The sequence below is a fragment of the Colias croceus genome, chromosome 17 (assembly GCF_905220415.1).
Source record: "Colias croceus chromosome 17, ilColCroc2.1".
Taxonomy (NCBI): Eukaryota; Metazoa; Arthropoda; class Insecta; order Lepidoptera; family Pieridae; genus Colias; species Colias croceus.
Genome location: NC_059553.1, coordinates 486,261 through 512,245, shown reverse-complemented (window position 1 = coordinate 512,245; position 25,985 = coordinate 486,261). Strand labels below are relative to the sequence as shown.

Genomic DNA, 25,985 nt, shown 5'->3' with positions numbered 1-25,985 from the left:
GTATAGTTGGTTCTTTGATATGCTGTTCCTCTTGCTATTTCGGTTACAGTCCGGGCTGTCTGGCTGGCCGCAGTGGTTGCGTTTATTAGTGCGCATCTTATCTGCACAGGAAAATATCCTTAATTTAAAGTCATTTTTTAACGCGTAATTTTTAATCGTTTGCCTTTAGATAGATCCATTAGACATACATTTTTTATTGCAAGACGTTTTGTTCGTTGTTAAATAGGTGCCAGACGCAATTTTTATTTCAAAATAATTAAAATATCATCGAAATAAGTGAAATTCCATCAACATGAGTCCCAGTGAAGGATAAGTAATCACTGTGTTACTTATACTATATATAATATTCATTTTACTATTTACTGTTTTTTTGCAACAATCTACCATATCGCCTCCTTTTTCCCAACGAACCTCAAATAGGACGTTAATGTAAACTTGATAAAAACCAAATATCATCAAGAAATTAAAGACTTTTTAACGGATTTTAAACGCGATTTATTCATTGTATTATTTTCTCAAGTCTTTAATTTCAAAATGTATAATACTCGCGTAAAATCAAACACTAGAAAATACAAATATCATCAAATTCATATTTATACCCAAAAGTGTAATAAATATGAAACCATCTATTAAAAATATTAGTTTACTAATTATTCAATATAAGTATTAAAAAAGGATAATATAATATAAATAATAAAGTTATTACTTACCTTTTAAGCGAACTCATGTTGATGTAATTTCACTTATTTCGATGACATTTTAGTTATTTTGAAATAAAAATTGCGTATGGCACCTATTTTACAACGAAAAAAACGTCTTGCAATAAAAAAATTATATCTGATGGATCTATCTAAAGGCAAACGATTAAAAATTACGCGTTAAAAAATGACTTTAAATTAAGGATATTTTCCTGTGCAGATAAGATGCGCACTAATAAACGCAACCACTGCGGCCAGCCAGACAGCCCGGACTCTAACCGAAATAGCAAGAGAAACAGTATATCAAAAACCCAACTATACTAAAATGACTTTTTTTTAAACGTTGGTAGCTCCCGTACTACAAATACGTCGCTGCACCAGTGCTATAGCCAAGAGCGCATATAGTGTCATGCAATACGTCAAAAAGGGTTTGCAATTTTAGTGAAAAAAATGCCGTCTTGTGATAATAAAACGCTGTAAAATTTGTTCCCGAAAACAAAAAAAAAGATAAAACATCGTTTCACAGGTTTTCTGTAGATTATTTGGCTGATTTATTTCTTTAATACGAATAATAATTTTACAGATATGAAGGAATACAAAACTTCAACGTATGTTGCCAGTATTTTGAAAATGAATTTGCCATTTTTATTGGTATAGTGCACTAAAGGTTCATGATAATTATTAGATTATTTTAATAAGCATAATACATTATTTTGTTACTTTTATAAAGCTTAAAAACGTCATAGTCGTTTTCGCTAGCGATTTAATTTATGTGAACTCCATGATGGATATGATGAAAATAAAATGTCCCGTATTCTCGACTAAAAACTACCGCTATTCGTATTCATATATTATGAAAAATAAAAAATAATATAATTATTATAGTTAATATTGAAACTTTTTTTATGTAATTTATTTAATAAAAAATTGAATACAATTTTTTTGTCCATATATAACTTTAGTAGGCAGGTACTTTATGTAATAAAAGAATTTAAATAAAAATTAAAACTTGACTTCTCATTTATGTATATAGCCTACGTCACTACCGCCACTAACATAATAATTCAGATCATTGCAATGAAACCTCACAACTCAAAATCGGTCCAACGGTTTATACTGCAGGGCGTGTCAAAGAAATATTATACATACATCCATAAACTCGAAAAACATAACCCTCTTTTTTGCGTAGTCGGGGAAAAATTTGGGAAATTTTTCAATATCTGGCAACATTACACGCACACAAAAGCACCGTGTACGTACAGTGCAGCGGCGAAATGACAGCACACATAGCTTTATTGAAAATGACGATAAATTATTCGGTTTAGTTCGGCAACGCTCCATCTGTCTTTTATTTTGTAATCTAAGACCACCGCTACAAAAAGCTCTTTATTTGTACCTTGGTATTAACCCTTATCAAAATAAATGATGTATTATTTAATATTATATAATATTTTAATAGCCATAAATATTACACTGTTTTTAGCTTTGTTGATTCTACACGTTGGGAAATGTAATACTTATAATAAATGCGAAAGTTTGTGAGGATGGATGTACCTACTCACTCTTTCACGCAAATACTACTGAAGATTACATTGAAATTTAGTATACATATATAGAGGGTAACTTGGATAAACATATATGTATATCCCGGAAATCCCACAGGAACGGGAACTATGCGGGTTTTTTTAAACGCGGGCGAAGCCGCGGGCGGAATGCTAGTATTTTATACTTTACGAGTTGCACGTATTATGGTCGATTTCCTGTCATTATATAATTTTAACCTCACTTACCCGTGGGGTCAGGGTTATTTGCTTGTTATTCTATAAAGAAACTAGTAGGTACTATTTACTGTACCTTAAACTGTACAGCACCTACAACATGATTTTTTAGACAAAGCCAAATTAGTTTACGTTAGCGACATTAATATAATATTTAATTAAATACATAACTATAGGTATACGAATAAAACTATTATTATTTCAAATTTATCATCATTAGCATAATAATTTATTTTGATTTATCGTTTCTTACAGCCATTTTAATCTTCTTTTTCTTCTTAAATTCTTTTTATATAAAATTTAACGCCTGTAGTATAAAATCAAAATCTTGATATTGCCTAGTCTATTTTTTGCTATTTATTAAATGAAGGCGTTTAAGGTATCAAAATACACCAATCGGATATTAAAAATTCCCTATTTTTATTCTAAATATCATCCAAATCGGTGCTCTAGTTCTGTGAAAACGTTACAGACATACAGACTTTCACGTTTATAATATTTGTATGGATTTGTTAAACTAAGATATAGTTAGCTAGTAGGATACCTACTTTATTTAAAATTCGGTCCAAAATAAATTAAACGCACACACATCGTATTAGCATGTCAATGAAAACTGAATCCTAATCAGTTAATACTAAATCCATGACTCAACTTTCAACATACATTATTGAATTAAACGATAATGAACTCTAAATCAATTATAAAGAGTACATAATTGTGTAAATAAGTTAATAACGGTGTACGTAGTTGATCTCTCTTCAAGTGTTTTGTTGTCATTCTTTGAACGATTGTAAAGACGTGTCTTTTCTCCTTAAAATTTCTATATTTTACGTGTAAAAGTTAAAATAATATAAAGTTTAATAAATTCTAGTGTCCCAAGTGAAGTAATATAAAAAGAATTTTTTTATGAAATGCGGTAAAATTGTGCAAAAAAGTGGAAATACCTGTTTATCAACCGGTAAATAACTACATGCTATGTTATGTATACGTAAATGTAATTTTTGTATGAAATACACATAAGTTTTGCTTAGTTTATTGTGAACTGTTTCATGTGTTGATTTTTATGTTATTATATATTGGAAACGGATTATATTAAAATAGGTAGGTATGTAAGTAGTTAGATAAATAGTGTAGAAAATAATATACAACCAGGTACCTTTTATAACAACCAACTGTATTCATTTAAAATATATCTTTTATTTTTCAACCAAAAACAAATCTCAAAATTGTATTGCAAAGCTGTGTCCCATTCGGGTCACAAAGTACCTACGCAGTTCAATGGGTCACGGTATCACTTGTTATTGTCCTATTGTTTGAAAAATATTCACTCGCCACTTAACATTTTGACAATATTTTTATTTTGCAATATCTATACGAGTATTTTTGTGAAGCCAAAAAGCATCATTCGATAATTGCATTCGAAAAATATAGAAATGTAAACATAACTTTACGTCCTACAAGATATATTTTAATCTATACCAATATTATAAAGCTGAAGAGTTTGTTTGTTTGAACGCGCTAATCTCAGGAACTACTGGTCCGATTTGTAAAATTCTTTCGGTGTTAGATAGCCCATTTATCGAGAAAGGCTGTAGCTGCTATATATCATCACGCTATGACCAACAAAAGCGGAGCCACGCGGGTGAAACCGGGGAGCTCAGCTAGTAGATAATAATAGTCCTAATATCCTTCTATCCTATCCTACTAATATTATAAATGCGAAAGTTTGTGAGGATGTGTGTTTGTTAACTCTTTCACGCAAATATGTACTACTGAATAGATTGCAATGAAATTTAGCATACATATAGATGGTAATTTGGATTAAAACATAGGATAGGTTTTATCCCGGATATCCCACGGTAACGGAAACTATGTGGATTTTTCTTTGAAAACGCGGGCGAAGCCGCGGGCGGAAAGCTAGTTGTTAATTACATAATGTTGAAAACAGGAAACATTTGTGTTTGTGTATGTTTAGAATGATTTCAAACAAAAACTACATCAATACATACGCTATTTTTATCTCATTAGTAAATCTGGTCGAAGTCCGCGGCAAGCAAGCTAGTTGAAAATAATTAATAAGAAAAAAAAACCAATTGGAAAACAAATTAAATCATAGACTTAATGTGTTAGTTAATTACGGAAAACACTGATTATTATAGATTGTTAATTATGTATTATAGTAATTGTAAAAATTGTTATAAGATGGAACTTATTTCATGTACCTATGGAGGTGGGCGTTGGCATCCGTGCAACAGCTCTTATGCTTTTACGAATAGATTTTTAACCATATTATGTATGCATAATTAATTCTAACTCAGCACTCGTTAATCACGAAATAAACTCACCTATTACCTATTATATTATATTATAACAAGGTTCATTTAAAACAATGATTTACAAAAAAAATACGTATAGGGCAAAGACAATTGAAATTTAATTAAATAAATAAATTAACAGAATAGAATTCTCATAAGATTTTACAAAGTTTTAATGGAAAGACATTACGTGATTTTCCATGTCATTAGACATTATTATAATAAGGTACCTAGTAGGTAATATTTTTACCACAATCGTAAGATACAGGATAAATACGAAATTGCGTGTGCAAAAACCACTCAACAACAACATTAAAATATTTATGCTTCCAGCAATCCACCACCACGCACCAAATTTCCAAATCTGAACCAAACATGTCTCCCTGATGGCTAAATGGTTGATCCTGTGTTCCCTCTGGGCTGCTCGCCTGGTCCTGCAGCCTACACCACCCGTGGTGACCTCTAGTGGCCTGCTGCGGGGATATGTGGCCCCAGATGGGTCACACCTGCGGTACAATGGTGTACCGTATGCGAATGCTGAGAGGTTCCAGGTGAATTACCTTGAAATATTCTGATATGTAAGGGATATAAAAACATAGCATTTCTTAAAGTCTTTAGATTATGTATGTTACTTCTAATATGAGTAAAATCAGCTGATGAGGCAAAGTAAATCAGTACAGATTTTTTGAGCATGGAAACAACGTAAAGACAGACAGATATTTTAACAAGTTTTGTTTTCAGCAGTTCATTCATTGTATTTATTTGTATACAGACTTAAATGTAGCGTAATCCGCTCCTGTTGTTTTACGATAATAAAACATAGTTGTTATGTTGTTGTGTGCTTTATATTGTTCACAATTATAATATAACTTATTTTAATTAAAGAGTAAACTCGATATACAAATCTCAATAGAATTGAACGAATAAAAATTTACCTAGTTAATTCTCCAGTAAATCAATAAACATAATACATGTTTACTTTTCTACTTTAAACGTTTTATTTGTACATGAATAGCTACCTACCTTATTTGACTTATGATATCGATGTCAACAATATCTTATAAACCTTATCTTATTACATTACTAGAAAACTCAATCAACATAATTAAAGCATAATAATGTAATATAAATATTTATCATTTCAGGTATCTCGCCCAGTACCAAAATGGGAAGGTGTTATCAACGCAGTGAACGAACACATAAGATGCGCACAAAGATTCTCACAAACATGGATTAACGGGAGAGAAAACTGCCTTACATTAAATGTATACACGCCCTTACAAGCGGGGGATAAGCCTTACCCTGTTATGGTGTTTATCCATGGAGGAGGGTTCAGAGACGGTTCTAGTTCCCCCCTTCTTTACGGCCCTGAATATTTAACAAGGCATGGAGTAATTCTTGTAACCATCAATTATAGACTGGAAATATTAGGCTTCCTGTGCTTGGGAATTAAAGAAGCACCAGGGAATATGGGTTTAAAGGACCAGGTGGAAGCACTTCGATGGGTGAAGATAAATATTAGGGCATTTGGTGGAGATCCCGATAACGTCACTTTGTTCGGCGAAAGCGCTGGGTCAGCGTCTGTATCATACCACATTTTTTCACGAATGTCTCGTGGATTATTCCATAAAGCTATTATGCAAAGTGGTTCAGCAATAGGGCCCTGGGCTTTACAGTTTGAACCGATACAAACCGCTCGTAAACTTGCCAAGCAAATGAGAATGGAATCAAATAACGTTTATGATATTCTAGAACTATTTAGAAATAAACCCGTGAAAGAACTTTTGGAAACACGTGTTCCCAGAGCAATTGGAGATACTGTTCTATCAGAAAACATATTTGTGCCTTGCATTGAAGATGATATACCTGATTCGGAAGAATTCATACGAGATAGCCCGTATAACTTGATCACAAGTGGCCAATTTAATAAAATACCAATAATCATGGGCTACAATAGCGCAGAGGGTTTAATGTTCGCTGGAAAGGAAAATGAAACAACCAGAAACAACTTTAATTTCATCGGATCAATGCCACGAGATTTGAAATTCCCGTCTGAATATGATAAAAATGCAACTTCAGAAAAGTTGAAAGAAATATACTTCAAGGATTTAGATAAAAATCGGATAGCCTTGGATACATTGGCTAAATACGAAGGAGATTTAGGCATAGTTTACCCTGTTATAGTGACAGCTGATCTTTTTTTAAGAAAAATGGAGAAACCAGTATTTATTTACAAATTTTGTCGGGATGGCTGGATGAATTTATTAAAGTTTCTATTTAAGGTTACAGAATACCCCGGTGCGACACACGCTGATGAGTTATTTTATATATTTAAGACTGAAATAACCTTGCCAATGTCATTTTTTGAAAAGGATATGACTAAGAAGATGACTACAATGTGGACGAACTTTGCCAAATTTAAGTAAGTAAATTATTATGGTTAAGTGTTCTTCCTTAATGTATTAATTACTATTTTCAAAAACGTATGTCTTTCAAACAAACCTAAGTATCTGCTTTTACACATACATAGATTTGTATGTTTGTTAAGGGTTTACTCAAAAACTGCTGAACCGATTTCTTAATTATTATACCATTATTGACAACATACCTACGTGAAATATTTGTCGTATTTTATAAGCTTTGATCCCTGCCCCCCTAGACAAGTGGTTTTCTATTAGCGTAACGTTTGATAGAATAGATTATGAATGTATGAGATTGACGTAAGCTGTCGATACATTTATCTTGTCTATCCATTTATCTATCTCTTATCTTTATTATATATACATTTATTTGTCTGTTCAATACCTGCTAAATGACATAAGTATGTTTGTTTCTTTAACATAATATTTCATTTTTTTTCTTCCAGCAATCCAACACCAAAAACAACAAAACAACTTCCCATAACATGGCAACCCAGCAGTAAAATAGATCCAAAAGTATTGGTCATAGATACAAAATTTTCCACAGAACCTTTGTGGAATGATGATGCAATCATATTTTTGAATCAAACGTATACAAAATATAGACGGAAATCATAATTTAAAAATTTGAATTTATAATTATACCTATTCTTATTGACCGCCTCCTTGGTACAGTAGTTGACGCGTGAGCGTAGCACCGAGGGGTCCTGGGTTTGATTCCCGGTGGAGACGAAGAAAAAATGTCTCGGTCTGTCAGAAGGCTGATCACCTACTTGTCCCTAAAAAGAAAATCGATCAGTGAAATAGATGTATAATGCATCTACCTCTTACCCCATTAAGGGGACACGGGACTTCACTTTTTTATACTTTTATATTATGTAGTGTAAACGCATTCGTTTATCATATAATAATACATTATTATTTAAGATTTTGTTATAAATAGTTATAAGAATTGTAAATAAAATTATTGTCTACTGTTTATGTAGTTATTTATTTCACTATACAATCATGTACTATTATAATATAATATGAGCTTTAGACTGACTCCACATCACTTTCAATTTTATCAATGTTACAATGTATAGCAATATCAAATCCTTCCTAGCCCACGTTATAAAAATGCGAACACACGTCAACCACTGAACCGATTTGGATGAAATTTGGTACAGAGATAGCTTGGGACATCAGAAAGGACATAAATATAGTTTTTACCCCGGAAATCCCACGGGAATGGGAGCTATGCGGGTTTTCTTTGCCTACGCGGGCGAAGCCGCGGGCCGGAAGCTAGTTGTCTTATTTTAGAGGAACCTCACGATAATCATACTAATAAACTATACGATGATGATGTAGGAAAACCGGTCGTAACTTTTGTGTTTAATTAAAAAATATACCTATATATAAAAACAAGCGGAACTACAAGTTTTTATTTTGAAATCTAATACTTAGTCTAAAGTGCAGTTCTCTCAAAATATTGTGATACAAGTGTACCTACCTACATAATATACAAATCCGCCCAAATGAGCACACTGATCACATATTTTTAACCGACTTCAAAAAGAGGTTCTAAATTCAACTGCTTATTTTCTGTTTGTTATCTCGGAACTTTCAACCAAGTGAACCTATTTTGAAGATTCCTTTTTTATTTGAAAGCGGGTGCCTTCCGTGTCCCATTTTTTGGTTTAATTCTGATTCTGAAGGCGACTTAGTTTTTTTATTTTATTTTGTTGATTTTATTGAGAATAATTATTATTAATTATAAAAGAAAATGCAATAGAAACGCGTCACCTGATGATAGAGTGATCAGCATCGCCCAGACAACCACAAAGTAAAAAACAAAGTGAGTTCCGGTCTTTAAAAACATCTATAACAATTTTTACTAAATTTACCAATGACCTATTATACTAGTAGACGCGGCATACGCCAACATCATTGCACTAAAAAACAGCTTAATTAATACATACCTACTTACTAACGCATTATCACCAATACAGTTGTTCTCTCTTTCACTCTCACGCACGAGACATAATACATGTCTCACTCATGTACTTCGTAATAACAACTGCCGATTAAAATATAAAAAGAACGTCCAGCCACGACGCTGAATGGTGCGTGACTAAGTGAAACTCGGGCACTTACCTGAGTTTTTTCTTGCCAAAATAGAGAGCGGGTAACGTATCTAGCTTTTTTATATATCATAGAAATTTACATTGAATATAATGATAATTATTCGTGATACTAGTAAAATGTAACCAAATGAAAAAGTGTTGCCCGCCTTTTTAAATATCTTCCATATTATATGAATGTTATTCTATAAATTCAAGTCTAATAATAACTAAATGTAGATTCAATAAAATAAAAATAATAATTAATGATAACTATTCGGATCGTCTTTAATTAAAACACAGCCTATCTCGTCGGTTTCGCAGGTCTACGTTTGGTCACAACTAGATAAGCCAAATAATTTAAGAATTTAAGAAATATGTTCGTTAATTACAATCCCAAATATAAATTAGAAATTATATTTCAATACACAAAAAATAACGTAAAAATATATCTACAAAATAGTGAAAATCCTTTCAAATTAGTTTGAGGTTTGCGTATTTTAAAATAGGTAGCGGGTTAGCAGATAGATAGACATATTATGTAGGTGTTTTACTATGATAGATATACTATATTATTATGCAAATATTATAAAATTAGTATGTTAAAACTTAAAAAATAACAGGTTATAGAAATCCTTGAAAATAAACATAGTTACATCATAATAATAAACAATAATCGTTGAGAAATAGTTTAAAAATAAGACTCATGATATTATATAGAGTAGTTTTACACATCCAACGACAATAGAAAAAACAAGACGTTGTATAACTGACTTCAAAAAAGGATAGAATGGTAAGTAATGACAACTGTTTATTATTTTATTCAAAAAATCGTAAGAAAAATCGCAAGTGTGCCATCTTACATTTCATTTTAATTAAATAAATAAATAAATAAATCATTTATTTCACTTAAAACATTTTACAAATTAGAGCGACCCAGAATTAGATAGTTTCTTTTGGATTTTTTTTAATTATGTCACCAATATGTATACGTTGAAGTATTGATAGGTTGTATAAAAAACCTACCTACTTCCTACATTAAATATTGTACTCAACAAAAAGCAAAAAAAAAAAAACGTGTGGCACTCGGGGACTGCCGCGGTAAAGATATCGCATGCTATGCCTTCAAGCCAACATCTCCGCCCGTCGGAGTGGGGAGCGTGAGGTTTTTACGTTACAGAATTTCTCGATTCGGTCCCCGCGCTCAAGGCCCGCGATAGAAGCTATGCAATAGCTTAAAAATCCGTCTGAATATATTTTTTCATCAAATTGAATTCAGCCGTTTCTAGCCAGGTTTTTTACACTTTATTAATTACCCGCAGAACTAACTGTAAACAACAAATTTTAACTACACAATTTAACGACATGCCGATTTTGAACCTCATCTTCTACAACAATAGGTCTAATTTCAAAGAATGTTTGGAAATAAACACCATGAATATGTAACGATATAAAAACACCATTTCAGATATGATGGCTGCTAATTTCTTATACAGAGTGTCCCATCGTCGGTATACTAAGATATAAGGAACTTATAGTTTTGCATAGGCTGGATACGTAAAAAATATTCATGAAATTCCAGACGCACTTTTTTCTAGTAGATAAATTCTTAAAATTCTATGTGTACCTAACTGGCAACTCGTCCAATTTTCCCATCTGTACCTACGCACACTTACGTTAAAGATCACGTTCGAATAGACACAATCTCACACATTTGCGGATCAGTAAACGCCGCAGTAAACCCTATACGATGATAAATCTATCACAAACTACAGCTACAAAAAGTGTATAGAAACAGATGAAAAAACATTGCCAATACAACCATTCAATGAAGAAGAAATAATGTCAAAAATTAAAAAAAGATAAAAGCCCGGGTGTTGACAATATACCGAACGAAGCATTACTACTTGGAAAACATCTACTGATAGGTCCACTCGTTATTCTTTTCACTAAAATACTGGAACAACAAGAAATTCCTACCAAATGGGCAAAATCGCGGATAATCCTGATATACAAAAAAGGAGACCCAGCTAATATAAATAATTACCGACCTATTAGCCTACTTCCAACAATGTATAAGCTATTTGCTATGTGTCTGGTAAAAAGAATAGAGCCAACTATAGAAATGCACCAACCAGTCGAACAGGCAGGTTTTCGTCATGGATACTCAACGACTGATCACATACATACCTTAGAACAAGTGATAGAAAAATATGTTGAATATAATCAAAATCTATACATAGCATATGTCGACTACGCAAAAGCGTTCGATTCCATATCACATATGAGTATCTGGGACGCATTAGAGCATCAGAACCTTCCACATGTATACATTAACATCATCAAGGATATATATAGAAAAAGTACAAGCCGCGTCAAATTAGATAGGCTAGGCGCAGAATTTTATATCCGCAGAGGTGTGAAGCAAGGAGACCCGCTATCACCAAAAATATTCATAGCTGTCCTGCAAAATATAATGAAAGACCTAGAATGGAACAAAAAAGGTAAAGGAATAAGCATAGAAGGAAAAAACCTCAGTAACCTAAGATTTGCGGATGATATAGTTCTTTTCGCTAAAACACCAAATCAACTAGAGGGAATGCTAACAGAACTAAGCGCTGCAAGCGCGAATGTAGGCCTACAACTGAATACCTCAAAAACAAAAGTAGCTACCAATGGCATAAAGAAACCTATACGAATAAATCAAACACTTATTGAATACGTAGAGAGCTATACCTACCTCGGAAAACAAATATCATTTGAAAAGACAAGACATCTAGACGAAATAGACCGGAGAATCAAATTGACGTGGAATAAATACTGGAGTAACAAGGAAATACTAAAATCAAAACTATCAATGAAGCTAAAGAAAAAAGTAATGGACTCGTGCCTGTTGCCTTGTTTATCATATGGTGCCCAAACTTGGATCTTTAACCACATTACCATGTCAAAAATACGCACGTGCCAACGGTCTATGGAAAGAAGTATCCTTGGCATCAAGACCATAGACAAAGTCAACAGCACAAAAATCAGAGCAAAAACCAAAGTGATAGACGTATTACAACATGCACAGCGCTTAAAATGGAAATGGGCTGGACATATCGCCCGCTACTCCGAAGATAGATGGCCAAAAAGGGTCACGAAATGGATAGGCCCAGGATCCAAGAGACAGAAAGGCAGACCAAGGGCTCGCTGGGCTGATGATATTCTACAATTGACAGGCAAAGACTGGATGAAGGCAGCTGGAAACAGGAGGAAATGGGGACAGTTGGAGGAGGCCTATACCCGAAAGGGGCCAGGACATTTAACCTAACTGCATTTTTAATATTTTCATGTATTATGTATCTTTTGTTGTAAACTGTATCTAAATGTCATGGATTATAAAGGCTAAATAAATAAATAAATAAAAACGCCGGATAAGGCTAGATAGGATAGGATAGCCGGATAAGGCTAGAAACCCTTAATCTAATAAAAAAAATTGACGCCATTTTTTGTTGTTTAATTTTTTTATGTAATCAGTGCATGAAAAACTATATGGTGGTGGGACATCCTGTATAGCAGACAAAGTAATAGGTACATGATTACTCGAAAAAAAAATTACACTTAAAATAATACGTTATAAAAATAGAAACAATGTTAAATATAATTTAAAGTCACTTTCAAAGTCTCTTATAACATTGCATTGGTATAAACTTGAACCCTAAGATTAACTCTGGGTTCAAGTTACTTAGTTGCAGAGAAAGATACTAGCCTACTTACGTTAGCATTCCGCCCGCGACTTCACCCGCGTACCTAGTCAAAGGATAGCTGTTCACGTAGGTACCCATGGGATTTCCGTGATTTATCACGGAAATCCAATGTTTTAACATTACTAAATTTAAAAACTATTAACTCGGTCGTCAGAATATATCCAAGTAAACATAAAATTTCGGCAAATAAAAAACATATTTTTATTAAATCTAAATAGGTAAAGTTGAAGAAGGATTGAAGCAGGAATTTTGCTTTTCTACCGCTCACTAACAACATTGACAATCTTAATCACTATTTAAGCAAAATATATATCGCATTCCTATGTAAAAATAGAGCCAATTAGCCTAACTAATTCATGAGCCACTAAATTAATTCAACGGAACATAAATTGCAAATATCTCAGAAGTGCCAGATTTAACAAAGAACTTGTTCCTGGTGTGATGGAAAACTTCAACGAGATCCTTCGCGGCCCGCGAAGTTGTAAAACGCGCCAGTGACGTCAGTCATTAGGGTTGCGCATGTTATATAAACATATATTTTACCAGTCCCTTTCAATCCATGAAAAGTAAAAAAGAGCGTGTGTGCCGAGCACACGTGTCAGAAAACTTCTTTGGCAAGATTCAAAGATACCAAAATCCATGACGTGACGCTATACGCACGCGGTCGTGAAATTTAACTCTCAACGCGCCTAAAGAAGTTTCACTTCAAAAAGATGAAAATTAGCACATGTTAACGCACCATGTGCTAGAGCCTAGATCACGTCTTGATCTATCTAGATGAAAATTAAAGGACGTAAGCAAAACGTCAGTATTTAGTTTTACATTATGGTATTTCTAACATATAATATATTATGCTTTATATTTTTCAATATACATATTATATTATATCGTTTATTACATACGAGTACAGCCTATTGAAATGTTAATAAGTTTATGAATTGTTAACATCTCATTAAAATTATCAGCAATAGTTGTCACAATATGAATGATTTCCTATATAACACAGAGATATGTTTTATAATATCTTACTCGGAGCCTCAAATTCAAGGCAGATGAAGCAGGTACAATTATTATTATTTTATTTAGCGAATATAATACCAAGATATATAGCGACATAAAAACAAGATTTGGCATTTACCATATTCATCAATGTTATTTTTAAGCTTTATCACAAAATATAATACTTTTTATATCCGATATTGCTTCATAACTTGAAATATCCTAAATATCTAGAATGCTTCATCTCAATATTACAACCATGGCTTATAACGGTCTGCTAATTTATATGTCAATTCAGTGTTACTTTTTAAATTATAATTGATTTTTAGACATAAACATGGTATTACAAGTGCTGTTTTTGTTCGTCACACTGTCAAGTGCGAGTCTCTTACGACCGCCGACATTGCCGGTGCGAGTGTCAGGTGGCCTCCTCAGAGGATCTGTGGCTCTGGACGGGTCACATCTCCGCTACACCGGGATACCATACGCGACAGCTGAAAGGTTTCAGGCAAGTATATACAAATATAGCTTTTCAAAGCTAACACCTCATTCATCTCTTTATCTATAATATAAAAATGAATCCCAAAATGTGTTGGTAAGCGAGAACGGCTGAACCGATTTCTTTAATTCTTTTTTTGTAATATTCCTTGAAGTACGAGGATGGTTCTTATGGAGAGAAAACGTAAACATGTACCACGGGCGAAGCCGGGGCGGACCGCTAGTTCTTAATAAAACAATTTCATTTTACAGGCTCCCAAACCCGCCCCAAAGTGGAGAGGTATATACGATGCAGTCAATGAACTTATAAGATGTCCACAAAAATTCCCAGAACCGTTGGTCACGGGAGAAGAGGACTGCCTACACTTAAACGTTTATACACCTTTGAAATCGGGAAATAAACTTTACCCTGTTATGGTATTCATTCACGGAGGAGGTTTCAAAGAGGGCTCCGGTTCGCCGCTCATTTATGGGCCAGAATATTTAGTCAAACATGATGTTATTTTAGTCACATTTAACTACAGACTTGGCGTGCTAGGGTTCCTTTGCTTGGGAATAAAGGAAGCTGCTGGTAATATGGGTTTGAAAGATCAAGTGGAGGCGCTTCGGTGGGTGAAGAATAATATCAGAGCTTTTGGAGGAGATCCTGATAATATAACATTATTTGGTGAAAGTGCCGGTTCATCATCTGTAACATATCATTTGTTATCTCCTATGTCTGCAGGGCTTTTTAATAAAGTCATTATGGAGAGTGGATCTGCTATGTCATTCTGGTCTGGTCAATTCGAGCCGAAAGAAATAGCATTCAAATTAGCAGCACAAATGGGAATCAACACAAGAGACGTCCATAAGTTAGTAAATATATTTAAACAAAAAACAATTGTAGAATTATTCAGTGCTAAAGTACCCAGGGCTACTGGTCACACCGTACAATCAGAGAATATTTTTGTTCCTTGTATTGAAGAAACTATTGAGGGATCTGAACCGTTTATAACAGCAAGTCCGTATGATATCATTAACAGCGGTAAATTCAATAAAGTTCCTGTTATAATGGGCTTTAACAGTGCAGAAGGTTACTTTTTTGTAGGAAAAGAAACTTCTCGTCAAAGAGAAGAATTTAATTTTGAAAGCGCGTTACCGAGAGATTTAATGTTCCCAACTTCATCTGAAAAAGAAACAACTGCATCGAGATTAAAAGAACTGTATCAAGACGGTTCGCGGATGACTGTACAATCTTTAGTGAAATATGAAGGCGATTCTGGTATTAAGTACCCTGTTATAGCCACGGTAGATCTTTTGCTTAAAAATATGGAAGAACCAGTATATGTATACAAATTTGCATACGACGGTTTATTGAATCTGGTAAAATTTGGTTATGGATTCGGAGCCTATCCTGGAGCAACTCATGCAGATGAATTGCTTTACTTGTTTAAACCACAGGGCACAACGGTACTGTCACTTTTGGAAATGAATATTATTGGTAAAATGACCCTTATGTGGACAAATTTCGCAAAATACGGGTAAGTCTGTAAGTTATTTGTTTATTTGTTGTTTATGTATCTATAGATGACTTCCATTAATATGTCAGTCTTAATGACAGGAAAATGTCTAACTTAGATTACAAAATAAAATAAATAAAAGAATGTCTAAATTCTTTAAATGTTTTCAGAAACCCGACTCCCCAAGAAACCGCTTTGGTTCCCATGAAGTGGCAACCAGCTGATCTTTCCAACCCTCAAGTTCTGGTAATCGACAAGCAATTATCCACTGAAAGTCTGTGGAACGACAGAGATATTTTATTCTGGAATGACACCTATACATATTACAGAAGAACAGCATAAACTAAATTTTCCTCATACTAAGTACATCACCAAAGATTTCTTCTAAACATAAATTAATAAATAAACATGATTAAATGAAATTTAAGAGTCTGATTTCATTACTTACACACACTTTTACTTGTGAGTAATTGAAAATATTCCATTGCAAAAAAGTCTATAGAATGTGACTGTAGGTAATATTGTATCTTTAAACCGATTTTTTAGAAAATCGAATATAAGAGATATTGGTAGATTAGAGAGTGATTAAACTAAGGATTAAACTAATTCCTTTTGGGATTAAGAGGCTTGTAGACTAAGCCTATTAACATAGAAAATTAATTAGTTCTATAAATAAAAAATGAATGAACTATCGAAAATATGTTAATTAGTTAATGAATTATTAAAACTCGTTTAACTTATCTGTACAGTTACTACAGTGAATTAATTCCTATATAATATCGAGATATCGTTGATTATACCCAGAGTTTTAAAAGCGAGGCAGATGAAGAAGGTACAGCTATAACCATTAATTCACAGAAGGCGACAGGCATTAGGTACTAAATTTACTTTATATTCTAAGTGTTGATATCTAAACTTTTATAGTTTATGCCTCATTCAACATCTACTTAAGAATTGGAATACTCCAATTTCTAGAAATTGTCACAAATTCCACGTAAAGTGTCTATTGTCTTATTAATTTCTAGACTAATAAACTATGCTGATGTTTCTGCTCACCACACTATCAAGTGCGAGCATTTTACGACCCCCGACATTGCCAATACAAGTGTCAGGTGGCCTCCTCAGAGGATCCGTGGCTCTGGACAGGTCACATCTCCGCTACACCGGGATACCATACGCAACAGCTGAAAGGTTTCAGGCAAGTATGCTAATAGGAAGCTTTTATACTTATTGCTTTTTCTAAATAATAACAAAGTTCTACTTACAGGCTCCAAAGCCCGATCCAAAATGGAGTGGCACTTTCGATGCAGTTAATGAAAATAAAAGATGTCCACAGAACTTTACGAATGCATTTATCATAGGAGACGAGGACTGCCTGTACTTAAACGTTTACACACCTTTGAAATCTGGGAATAAACTTTACCCTGTTATGGTATTCATTCACGGAGGTGGCTTCCAAGATGGCTCCGGCTCGCCACTTATTTATGGACCGGAACATTTAGTGAAACATGATGTTATTTTAGTCACATTTAACTACAGACTTGGCGTACTGGGATTCCTTTGCTTGGGAATAAAGGAAGCTGCTGGTAATATGGGTTTGAAGGATCAAGTGGAAGCGCTTCGATGGGTAAAGAATAATATCAGAGCTTTTGGAGGAGATCCTGATAATATAACATTATTTGGTGAGAGTTCCGGCGCTGCATCCGTAGTCTATCACATGTTATCTCCTATGTCTACAGGGCTTTTCAATAGAGCTATTATGGAGAGTGGCACTGCAATTTCATATTCTTCTGTACAATTTGAACCGAAAGAAATCGCAATCGAATTGGCGGCACAAATGGGACACAATACAAGAGACGTGAATGAGATACTAAATATATTTAAAGAAAAATCAACCAAAGAGTTATTGCGTGCTAAAGTACCCAGGAAAACTGGTAACATTGTACAATCAGAAAGCGTTTTTGTTCCTTGTATGGAAGAAACTATAGAAGCAACAGAACCGTTTATAACTGCAAGCCCTTATGAGATCATCAATAGCGGTAAATTCTATAAAGTCCCTGTTATAATGGGCTTCAATAATGAGGAAGGTTACTATCTTGTGGGGAAAGAAACTTCCCGTCAAAGAGACGAGTTCAACTATTTAAACGCGTTACCGAGAGATTTAATATTCCCGGCCACATCTGAAAAAGAGGCAACTGCATCGAGATTAAAAGAACTATATCAAGACGGTTCGCGGATGACTATACAATCTTTAGTGAAATATGAAGGTGACGCTGGTATTAAATATCCTGTTATAGTTACAGCGGATATTTTGCTTAAAAATATGGAAGAACCAGTATATGTTTATAAATTTGAATATAGTGGTTTATTGAATCTAGTAAAATTTATTTCTGGTTTCGCTGCTTATCCTGGAGCCTCTCATGCCGATGAAATGCTTTACTTATTCAAACCAAAGGCCACAACGGTTCTATCACTTTTGGAAATGAATATGATTGGAAAAATGACACTAATGTGGACAAATTTCGCTAAATACGGGTAATTCTTTTACTTCATTTCTTGTGTATGTCTCTATAGATTTCTTCCATTTAAGCTTCTTAAAATATTTTCAGAAACCCGACACCACAAGTCACCGCATTGGTTCCCATGAAGTGGCAGCCAGCCAGTCTTCCTGACCCGCAACTTCTGGTCATCGACAGGCAATTATCTACAGAAAAACTATGGAACGATAAGGACATTTTATTCTGGTATCAAACTTACACAAATTATAGAAGAACAGCATAACCTATGACTACTTAATTTTGTGTGCTTAAAATAAAATTCGTAGAAATCAAGACTAAAATCCAAAAATTATATTTAAACATAAATAAAATTTAAGTTTATCTGTCATTTCTATGTGCCTATTTCCTGTCTAATGGTTAAAAAAAATTGTTAAATTTTTTATTATTCAGACTTAGCCCTTGTGTGGCCAGGTCTTTATGGTTGTTTAAAAAACTAAATAATGATTTACTGCATCGTATGAACACCGACACAATAAAACATATTATGACTGAATAATAATGTAGTTTGCATATTTAAATTTTTATTACAGAAAAACGGGACTTTGTAGGTATAATAATGAATATTTTCACCAACTACCGATAATTGTCATTAATAATTATAGTTCAGGATACATCGCCCATTTTTGCAAGTGACTACTATCAAGCTAATTTTACGTTTGTAGCTTTATTTTGATGAGACGCCCAATAATTTCGTGTACGAAAGTCTCGATTGTGGTAGCTAACAGAGATAACAAGGATAAAAATTTTTGATTTGATGGTTCTCAAATATTTATTACTAACTGAATTTTTCTTTTTTGTTCAATCTCAAGATAATTACCTAAATTATTCGAAAAAATATTTGTCCTACAAAATCTATGGTTGGTTCAAAGAGTCCCCCTTTCCAAAGTGTATCGATAACGAGGTCATCATAAATGATTACTAACAAGCTGATTTTTTTGTTTTCGCTTAGTTAATGTTTATATAATTCAACAGACATATTGTCCTACAAATTGCGTAATAAATATTTGAGAACCATCAAATCAAAAATTTTTATCCTTGTTATCTCTGTTAGCTACCACAATCGAGAGTTTCGTACACGAAATTATTCGGTGTCTCATCAAAATAAAGCTACAAACGGAAAATCAGCTTGATAGTAGTCACTTGCAAAAATGGGCGATGTATCCTGAACTATTACTGAATCTATTTTGTTGGATGATTGGTATTTGAAAAAAAAAATGTTTCATCTTTCAGAAAAAAAACGTGTACATTTAAATCCCCTTCAAGTTTTAGTGTAGCGGTTAAAAGGCCCATAATTCCAAGTTCCGTTTAGGCGTAAAAAAAGTTTATGCATACTGTTAGAAATCAAAAGGAAGAAATGCAGTATGCCTCAAACAACTGCTCTATCGATGCAGGCACTTGATAATAAATCCCATAAGGGTGATTTTCCACCAAAGATGTGCGAGGTTGTGTTGCGAGGGAAATTTGACGCAACATGTAACTGAGTTGCCATGTTGGAATGTTGTCGCTCGTTGAGATCTAATTGTTTCTCAGCTGTGTTTACCATGAATAGGACGATAAAACTACAAATAATTTCTAACAAAAAACGACGTGTGACACTCGGGGACTGCCGCGGTAAAGCTATTGCATGCTATGCCTTCAAGCCACACCTCCGCCCGTCGGAGTGGGGTTTTTTCGTTACGGAATTTCTCGATTCGGTCCCCGCGCTCAAGGTCCGCAATAGAAGCTATGCAATAGCTTAAAATAATTTTCGTTATGATCATGGTATATTTATCATAATTGAACATTTAAAGAATTTATTTATAGCAAACTAGCAAACCGGGCGAACTCTGTTTCGCCACTAGAGACACCTTTTCTTTGCTATAAACCTCACGGAGCCCGAGACCTTTCCAACGAATGCAAAACCGTGGAAATCGGTTCGTGCATTGAGTGCGTGTAGAGTTATAGCGTCAGGAAGGAAAACCCGACCTATTTTTATATAGTAGATATAATGAAATACGAACAATGAACTATTAATAACCCGCAGAACTTAATTTATTCAACAAATTTAAAATGTATTATTTTTAAAATGATGCTTATTCTATACCTTATTCTCTACTACACAAGGTTTACATTCAAAGGTTGTTTTTAAGTAAACATAATGCATAATGCATATGTGCAATATAAAAAAAACGATTTTACCAATTTAATGTTAACTTTCTCCTTCACTATTAGCAGACAAAGCAATAAATAACTGCCAATAACTGAATAAAAATTACCAGCCCTATTTTAATAGAAATAATATATTTCAAGATCCCAGGGTCGCCAGACCTCACCTATTTGCTGACAATGAAATATTGTGGACGATTGGGTAGTGTGTATGTGCTACCATTGTACGCCTACCCGCTAGCTTGGTCAATATAAATAAGGTATTGTATAAAACCTATCCAAATTTTAATTACTTAGTTCTTGTTCATGAATTATTAAAATCCCATTAAAAAATTATCTTTGTTTTGGTAATGAATAAATTTGTACCTATATAATATCGAGATACTGTTGATTATACTTAAAGTCTTAAAAGCGAGGCAGAGGAAACAGGTGGGAATATTAGTTATTTCATTTCAAAAACGTCAAATATTTTGAACAAATATTTCGATAAATTCATAGATCGGGCATAAAAATTTAAAAATAACAAATCGGCATCTATTTCATCATTTTATCATTATTGTTATCTTGTTATCTCAAATTATGTATCATTTTAATATCAGAGATGCTACGTTGCTCTATAATTTAAAATACCCAATTTCTCGTTAAAAACTCGTTTATCTCCAGCTTATAACAGTCACATTTCGATCTTTTACACATTGTGCTGTTAAGTTTTAGATAGAAAATATGGAATTACTCGCGCTGGTTTTGCTGATCACATTGTCAAGTGCCAATTCCGGATCACCGACATTGCCGGTGCGAGTGTCAGGTGGCCTCCTCAGAGGATCCGTGGCTCTGGACGGGTCACATCTCCGCTACACTGGGATACCATACGCGACAGCTGAAAGGTTTCAGGCAAGTATGCTAATAACAAGCTTGCATATTAACTGCGCATTCCAAATAATAAGAAAAATCTTTTTTACAGCCTCCCAACCCAGCCCCAAAATGGAACGGTACATTTGATGCAGTTATCGATGATAAAAAATGTCCACAAAACTCCACCGATAATTTTATCATAGGAGACGTGGACTGCCTGTCCTTGAACGTTTACACACCTTTGGAATCTGAAAATAAGCTTTACCCTGTTATGGTATTCATTCATGGTGGTGGTTTCAAAACTGGTTCGGGCACGCCAACTATTTATGGACCTGAAAATTTAGTAAAACGCAAAGTTATTTTAGTTACATTTAACTACAGGCTCGGCGTGCTAGGGTTCCTTTGCTTGGGAATAAAGGAAGCTGCTGGTAATATGGGTTTGAAAGATCAAGTGGAGGCGCTTCGGTGGGTGAAGAATAATATCAGAGCTTTTGGAGGAGATCCTGATAACATAACATTATTTGGTGAGAGTTCCGGCGCTGCATCAGTAGTCTATCACATGTTATCTCCCATGTCAGCGGGTCTCTTCAATAGAGCTATTATTGAGAGTGGATCAGCAGTGTCATATTCGAATGGACAATTCGAGCCGAAAAAAATAGCATTCAGATTGGCAGCACAAATGGAAATCAACACAAGAGACGTGCATGAGTTAGTAAATATATTTAAACAAAAAACAATTAAAGAGTTACTGAGCGCTAAGGTGCCCAGGAATACTGGTAATATTGTACAATCAGAAAATGTTTTTGTTCCTTGTATTGAAGAAACTATAGAAGGATCAGAACCGTTTATAACGGAAAGTCCGTATAATATAATTAATAGTGGTAAATTCAATAAAGTTCCTGTGATAATGGGCTTCAACAGTGCAGAAGGTTACTTATTTGTAGGGAAGGAAACTTCACGCCAAAGAAACGAGTTCAACTTTATAAGTGCGTTACCGAGAGATTTAATATTCCCGTCTGCAGCTGAAAAAGAAGCAACTGCATCTAAATTGAAAGAACTATATCAAGATGGTGAACGAATAAGTGTACTTTCTTTGGCAAAATACGAAGGTGACGCTGGTATTAAATACCCTGTTATAGCCACGATAGATCTTTTGCTTAAGAATATGGAAGAACCAGTATATGTTTACAAATTTGCATATAGTGGTTTATTGAATCTGTTAAAAATTCGTTATGGATTTGGTGCTTATCCTGGAGCGACCCATACTGATGAATTACCTTATATATTTAAAACAGAAGGCACAACGGTATTGTCGATTTTGGAAATGAATATGATTGGCAAATTGACTCTTATTTGGACAAACTTCGCTAAATACGAGTAAGTGGTTTAGCTTTTAAATAAAACTGCATTTTAACTATAGGAAGCAGGAAAACAGAATTTAGATTTAAGAGTCTATTCGTAATCTAAAGACGGTTCAAACCCGTCACATAACTCCCATAACACTTGCAACCTGTAGGCTCCAGGAATTCTGGTCTTTTTGAATGTGAATTTTGTTTCAAACTGGAACTTATTTATTTCTTGTTGTTATTGGCCTAACTGTCTAGTTCAGATTATTCGAAGCCAAAAGTCGGTTTTTATAAACGTCGTAAGTGTACGATTGCAAAGTTGTTTTAAAGTGAAACTTTTTGGTCTGTGTAGCGCATGTCGCGTGACGCACGATACGTACGATAATTATCGTACAAATACGATAATTTTTAGTTAAATGTCTATAGTGTGAAAAAAAGTTTCACTTTTACCGTGGTTTCATAAAACCACACAACATTTTTTTTGTTTTACCACCCTTTGGATCAAAGAAAACTAATATCTGTGTATGTATATTTCAGTGACCCGACGCCTGAAGAAACTGCATTAGTTCCTATGACGTGGCAACCAGCCAATCTTCCCGACCCTCAACTTATGGTCATCGATAGGCAATTATCCACGGAAAAACTATGGAATGATAGAGATATTTTATTCTGGAATGAAACTTACTCACATTACAGAAGAACATCATAAAATCTCGCCCTTTATACCAGTTTGAAGCATACCCCAGTATACACTAAAATCCAAAAAATTTAAATATTGAAAATAAATGATTAAACTGTAAATAAATACATTTCAATTATAAATTTAACATAAGTTAATCCATATTATGTGGTTTCAATAACAAGCATTTTTAAATTTTAATCACTAGTTTTATTTGAAGAAAGAATAAAGAATACTACTTACGTTGTATGGAATATATTGAAAATGGAAAATTCTTGCTCGAAGCTACCAATGGAAAACTATTCAATTATTTTTTTTTTTTTTTGAAGTTATACTTCTTTCAGCGCGATGGAGAAAAATGATGAGAGTGAATTTTTACGATGCGCGCGCACACCGACACCTAAATTTAACAGCATGAAGTTAGTTCTAGGTGGTATGAAAATTGATAACTATGTTCAAGTTGTTTGTATATTCTAGTATTTTCCATAGCCAAAGAAGTATAACGGGTTGGCTTTAGAAATTTGCGGCACGAAATTCGGCGTGATTTTTATTTTTTCCGATCGATAATAATGGCCTGAAACATACATTAGCGGCTTTTCGTGCGGAAACGTATAATTACACAGAAATCTTAATTTTAATCTTTGAGGTTATGTTCAAAATTGTTTGAAAAACGTTGACAAAACTTCAAGAATATTGTGTTTGAAAGAGATAACAAATGTCAAAATGTACATTCAAAACCATAGTTCCTTCATAGTTCATTCAAAAGCATGTTGCTGAGGGACAACAATTCATAAGGATTATTGGCGAGTAGTACTTAGGTATATGATTGGGGCAACATTGGTATGTTCATAAAAAAGTTAATCACTCAGACCCAGACAACCCATTTGTTGCCCCTGATGGAAAATATTTGATTTGATTGTAAAAAGATTTTTTAAAAAGATAACTCAAACCACCCAAAATTCGATGATATTATAAAAGAATTTAATATGTGGAGACGCTGGGTGGAAAAAAATAAAATGGATCCATTCATTACCCTTGTAAATTGTATCAAACATGTACATATTAGATGTACAAATAATTAGAATAAATAATTATTAAAAAAAAAATTATTGTTTGATATTGCACACAAATTCTTAGTAACGGAACCGAATCTGTCAACCCCGAATCCACGTGGTACTTGTCTGTCATACACTAGAGAGTATTAAAAAAGTCGGAGGCGCGGAGGAGCGTGGCGCCCGCGTGTGCTGAGGAGCAGGCAGAGTCAAGCGAGCTGGAGTGGCTGAGGCTGGTCGCCAAAGGCGACCAAAAAGCCGAAGCTACGAAGGCGAGTGAAGACTCCTGCCTGCAACGAGGTACACGGGGGCAAGCGCCACGTTCTGCAGCGCCGCAGCAGTCAAGAATGCCCATAATCTTCGATATACTTCTAACTACATTTATAAATATAATATCGAAAAAAATAGAAGGGGTGGTTTCCGCACCCCCCCACTTTATAGGGGGTCTCCCCTTACCTCCCCCCTCCCTTTCCCACCCCTCCCCCCCCTTAATTCGTGCCGCAAGTTTCTAAAGAAATACCAGTATAACTTCTAACGTGTGTACATAAGTACACACACTCTTTTTTTATTTTATTAAAAAGTCAATAATACATAACTGAATTAATATCATAGGAGTAAAAAAATCAAAGAGTACGTCGTTCTAAATATTTGCTTGTGTAATTTCAATAGAGAGAGCAATTTTTCTTAAAAAGGCTCGCAATCATTATTATCTATACGTTTCTGAGAATTGATAATTAATTGAAACACGAGTGAAATAGCTGGTTTAACTATCTGTTATAAATAACGTAGATGAAACTGGTTTATTTTCCACAATTCAATAATTATAGTTCACGTAGTAATGTCAAGGAAAAATAAATAATTACGTTTGCCTAATGTCATGAACGTGATTCTAAAATTGCCTATTTTAATAATATTTAAAATAAAATCAGACCGTCTGTGCATCACTCATAGCTGCATCGGATTTTGATAATATTACGTACTTGCATGAATTTACATAATTTTAACTTACCGTGGCAGACGTTGTTCTGCCCTATTACTCCTTTTTCGTGTTATCTCTCCATAAAAACCTTCCAAATGTCATAGAACAAGAACGTTAAAAAAATTGGCCAAATTGGTCGTGCCGTTCTCAAGTTTCACGATAAGCAACACATTTGACGATTCATTTTTATTGGCCATGTATAATGCAAGAAAATAGAGTTTTAAATTTTGTTTATTTTAAAATACAAATACTTAAAAAACAGATCCATTTTAAAATGTCTGAGGGGCTATCTAGTGGTAATAAACACTGAGAAAAA

The 25,985-nt window shown here is 33.9% G+C and overlaps 4 protein-coding genes across 7 annotated transcripts; all 4 read left to right on the top strand.

Moving 5' to 3' along the window:
• Positions 1 to 3,246: 3,246 nt before the first annotated feature.
• Positions 3,247 to 7,919, top strand: LOC123699365 (acetylcholinesterase-like). Of its 2 annotated transcripts, none has more exons than XM_045646300.1 (4): positions 3,247 to 3,434; positions 5,125 to 5,342; positions 5,937 to 7,213; positions 7,658 to 7,919. In XM_045646300.1, exons 2-4 carry the CDS (start codon positions 5,178 to 5,180, stop codon positions 7,827 to 7,829), a joined length of 1,614 nt encoding a protein of 537 aa, XP_045502256.1. In that variant the 5' UTR covers positions 3,247 to 3,434; positions 5,125 to 5,177; the 3' UTR covers positions 7,830 to 7,919. The 2 variants fall into 2 exon arrangements, with proteins under 2 accessions (XP_045502256.1, XP_045502257.1); XM_045646301.1 differs by lacking the exon at positions 3,247 to 3,434 and adding an exon at positions 3,446 to 3,577.
• Positions 7,920 to 13,991: 6,072 nt separating this feature from the next.
• Positions 13,992 to 16,478, top strand: LOC123699366 (juvenile hormone esterase-like). Its single transcript, XM_045646302.1, has 4 exons — positions 13,992 to 14,123; positions 14,391 to 14,569; positions 14,812 to 16,079; positions 16,229 to 16,478. Exons 2-4 carry the CDS (start codon positions 14,399 to 14,401, stop codon positions 16,398 to 16,400), a joined length of 1,611 nt encoding a protein of 536 aa, XP_045502258.1. The 5' UTR covers positions 13,992 to 14,123; positions 14,391 to 14,398; the 3' UTR covers positions 16,401 to 16,478.
• Positions 16,479 to 17,093: 615 nt separating this feature from the next.
• LOC123699368 (juvenile hormone esterase-like) lies at positions 17,094 to 18,950 on the top strand. The gene is made up of 3 exons (XM_045646306.1): positions 17,094 to 17,256; positions 17,326 to 18,593; positions 18,668 to 18,950. Exons 1-3 carry the CDS (start codon positions 17,095 to 17,097, stop codon positions 18,837 to 18,839), a joined length of 1,602 nt encoding a protein of 533 aa, XP_045502262.1. The 5' UTR covers position 17,094; the 3' UTR covers positions 18,840 to 18,950.
• Positions 18,951 to 20,517: 1,567 nt separating this feature from the next.
• Positions 20,518 to 23,839, top strand: LOC123699367 (esterase FE4-like). 3 transcript variants are annotated; one of them, XM_045646305.1, is made up of 4 exons: positions 20,518 to 21,021; positions 21,476 to 21,652; positions 21,723 to 22,990; positions 23,497 to 23,839. In XM_045646305.1, exons 2-4 carry the CDS (start codon positions 21,485 to 21,487, stop codon positions 23,666 to 23,668), a joined length of 1,608 nt encoding a protein of 535 aa, XP_045502261.1. In that variant the 5' UTR covers positions 20,518 to 21,021; positions 21,476 to 21,484; the 3' UTR covers positions 23,669 to 23,839. The 3 variants fall into 3 exon arrangements, with proteins under 3 accessions (XP_045502261.1, XP_045502259.1, XP_045502260.1); XM_045646303.1 differs by having other exon boundaries at positions 21,470 to 21,652; XM_045646304.1 differs by lacking the exon at positions 20,518 to 21,021 and having other exon boundaries at positions 21,058 to 21,652.
• The last annotated feature ends 2,146 nt before the right edge of the window (positions 23,840 to 25,985 follow it).

Coding starts and splice junctions, on each gene's coding strand:
- LOC123699365 (XM_045646300.1), top strand. CDS start 5,178: ATGGCTAAATGGTTGATCCTGTGTTCCCTCTGGGCTGCTCGCCTGGTC. Junction 5,343..5,936: donor CGAATGCTGAGAGGTTCCAG/GTGAATTACCTT, acceptor TTATCATTTCAG/GTATCTCGCCCAGTACCAAA. Junction 7,214..7,657: donor ACGAACTTTGCCAAATTTAA/GTAAGTAAATTA, acceptor TTTTTCTTCCAG/CAATCCAACACCAAAAACAA.
- LOC123699366 (XM_045646302.1), top strand. CDS start 14,399: ATGGTATTACAAGTGCTGTTTTTGTTCGTCACACTGTCAAGTGCGAGT. Junction 14,570..14,811: donor CGACAGCTGAAAGGTTTCAG/GCAAGTATATAC, acceptor TTCATTTTACAG/GCTCCCAAACCCGCCCCAAA. Junction 16,080..16,228: donor ACAAATTTCGCAAAATACGG/GTAAGTCTGTAA, acceptor AAATGTTTTCAG/AAACCCGACTCCCCAAGAAA.
- LOC123699368 (XM_045646306.1), top strand. CDS start 17,095: ATGCTGATGTTTCTGCTCACCACACTATCAAGTGCGAGCATTTTACGA. Junction 17,257..17,325: donor CAACAGCTGAAAGGTTTCAG/GCAAGTATGCTA, acceptor TTCTACTTACAG/GCTCCAAAGCCCGATCCAAA. Junction 18,594..18,667: donor ACAAATTTCGCTAAATACGG/GTAATTCTTTTA, acceptor AAATATTTTCAG/AAACCCGACACCACAAGTCA.
- LOC123699367 (XM_045646305.1), top strand. CDS start 21,485: ATGGAATTACTCGCGCTGGTTTTGCTGATCACATTGTCAAGTGCCAAT. Junction 21,653..21,722: donor CGACAGCTGAAAGGTTTCAG/GCAAGTATGCTA, acceptor TCTTTTTTACAG/CCTCCCAACCCAGCCCCAAA. Junction 22,991..23,496: donor ACAAACTTCGCTAAATACGA/GTAAGTGGTTTA, acceptor TGTATATTTCAG/TGACCCGACGCCTGAAGAAA.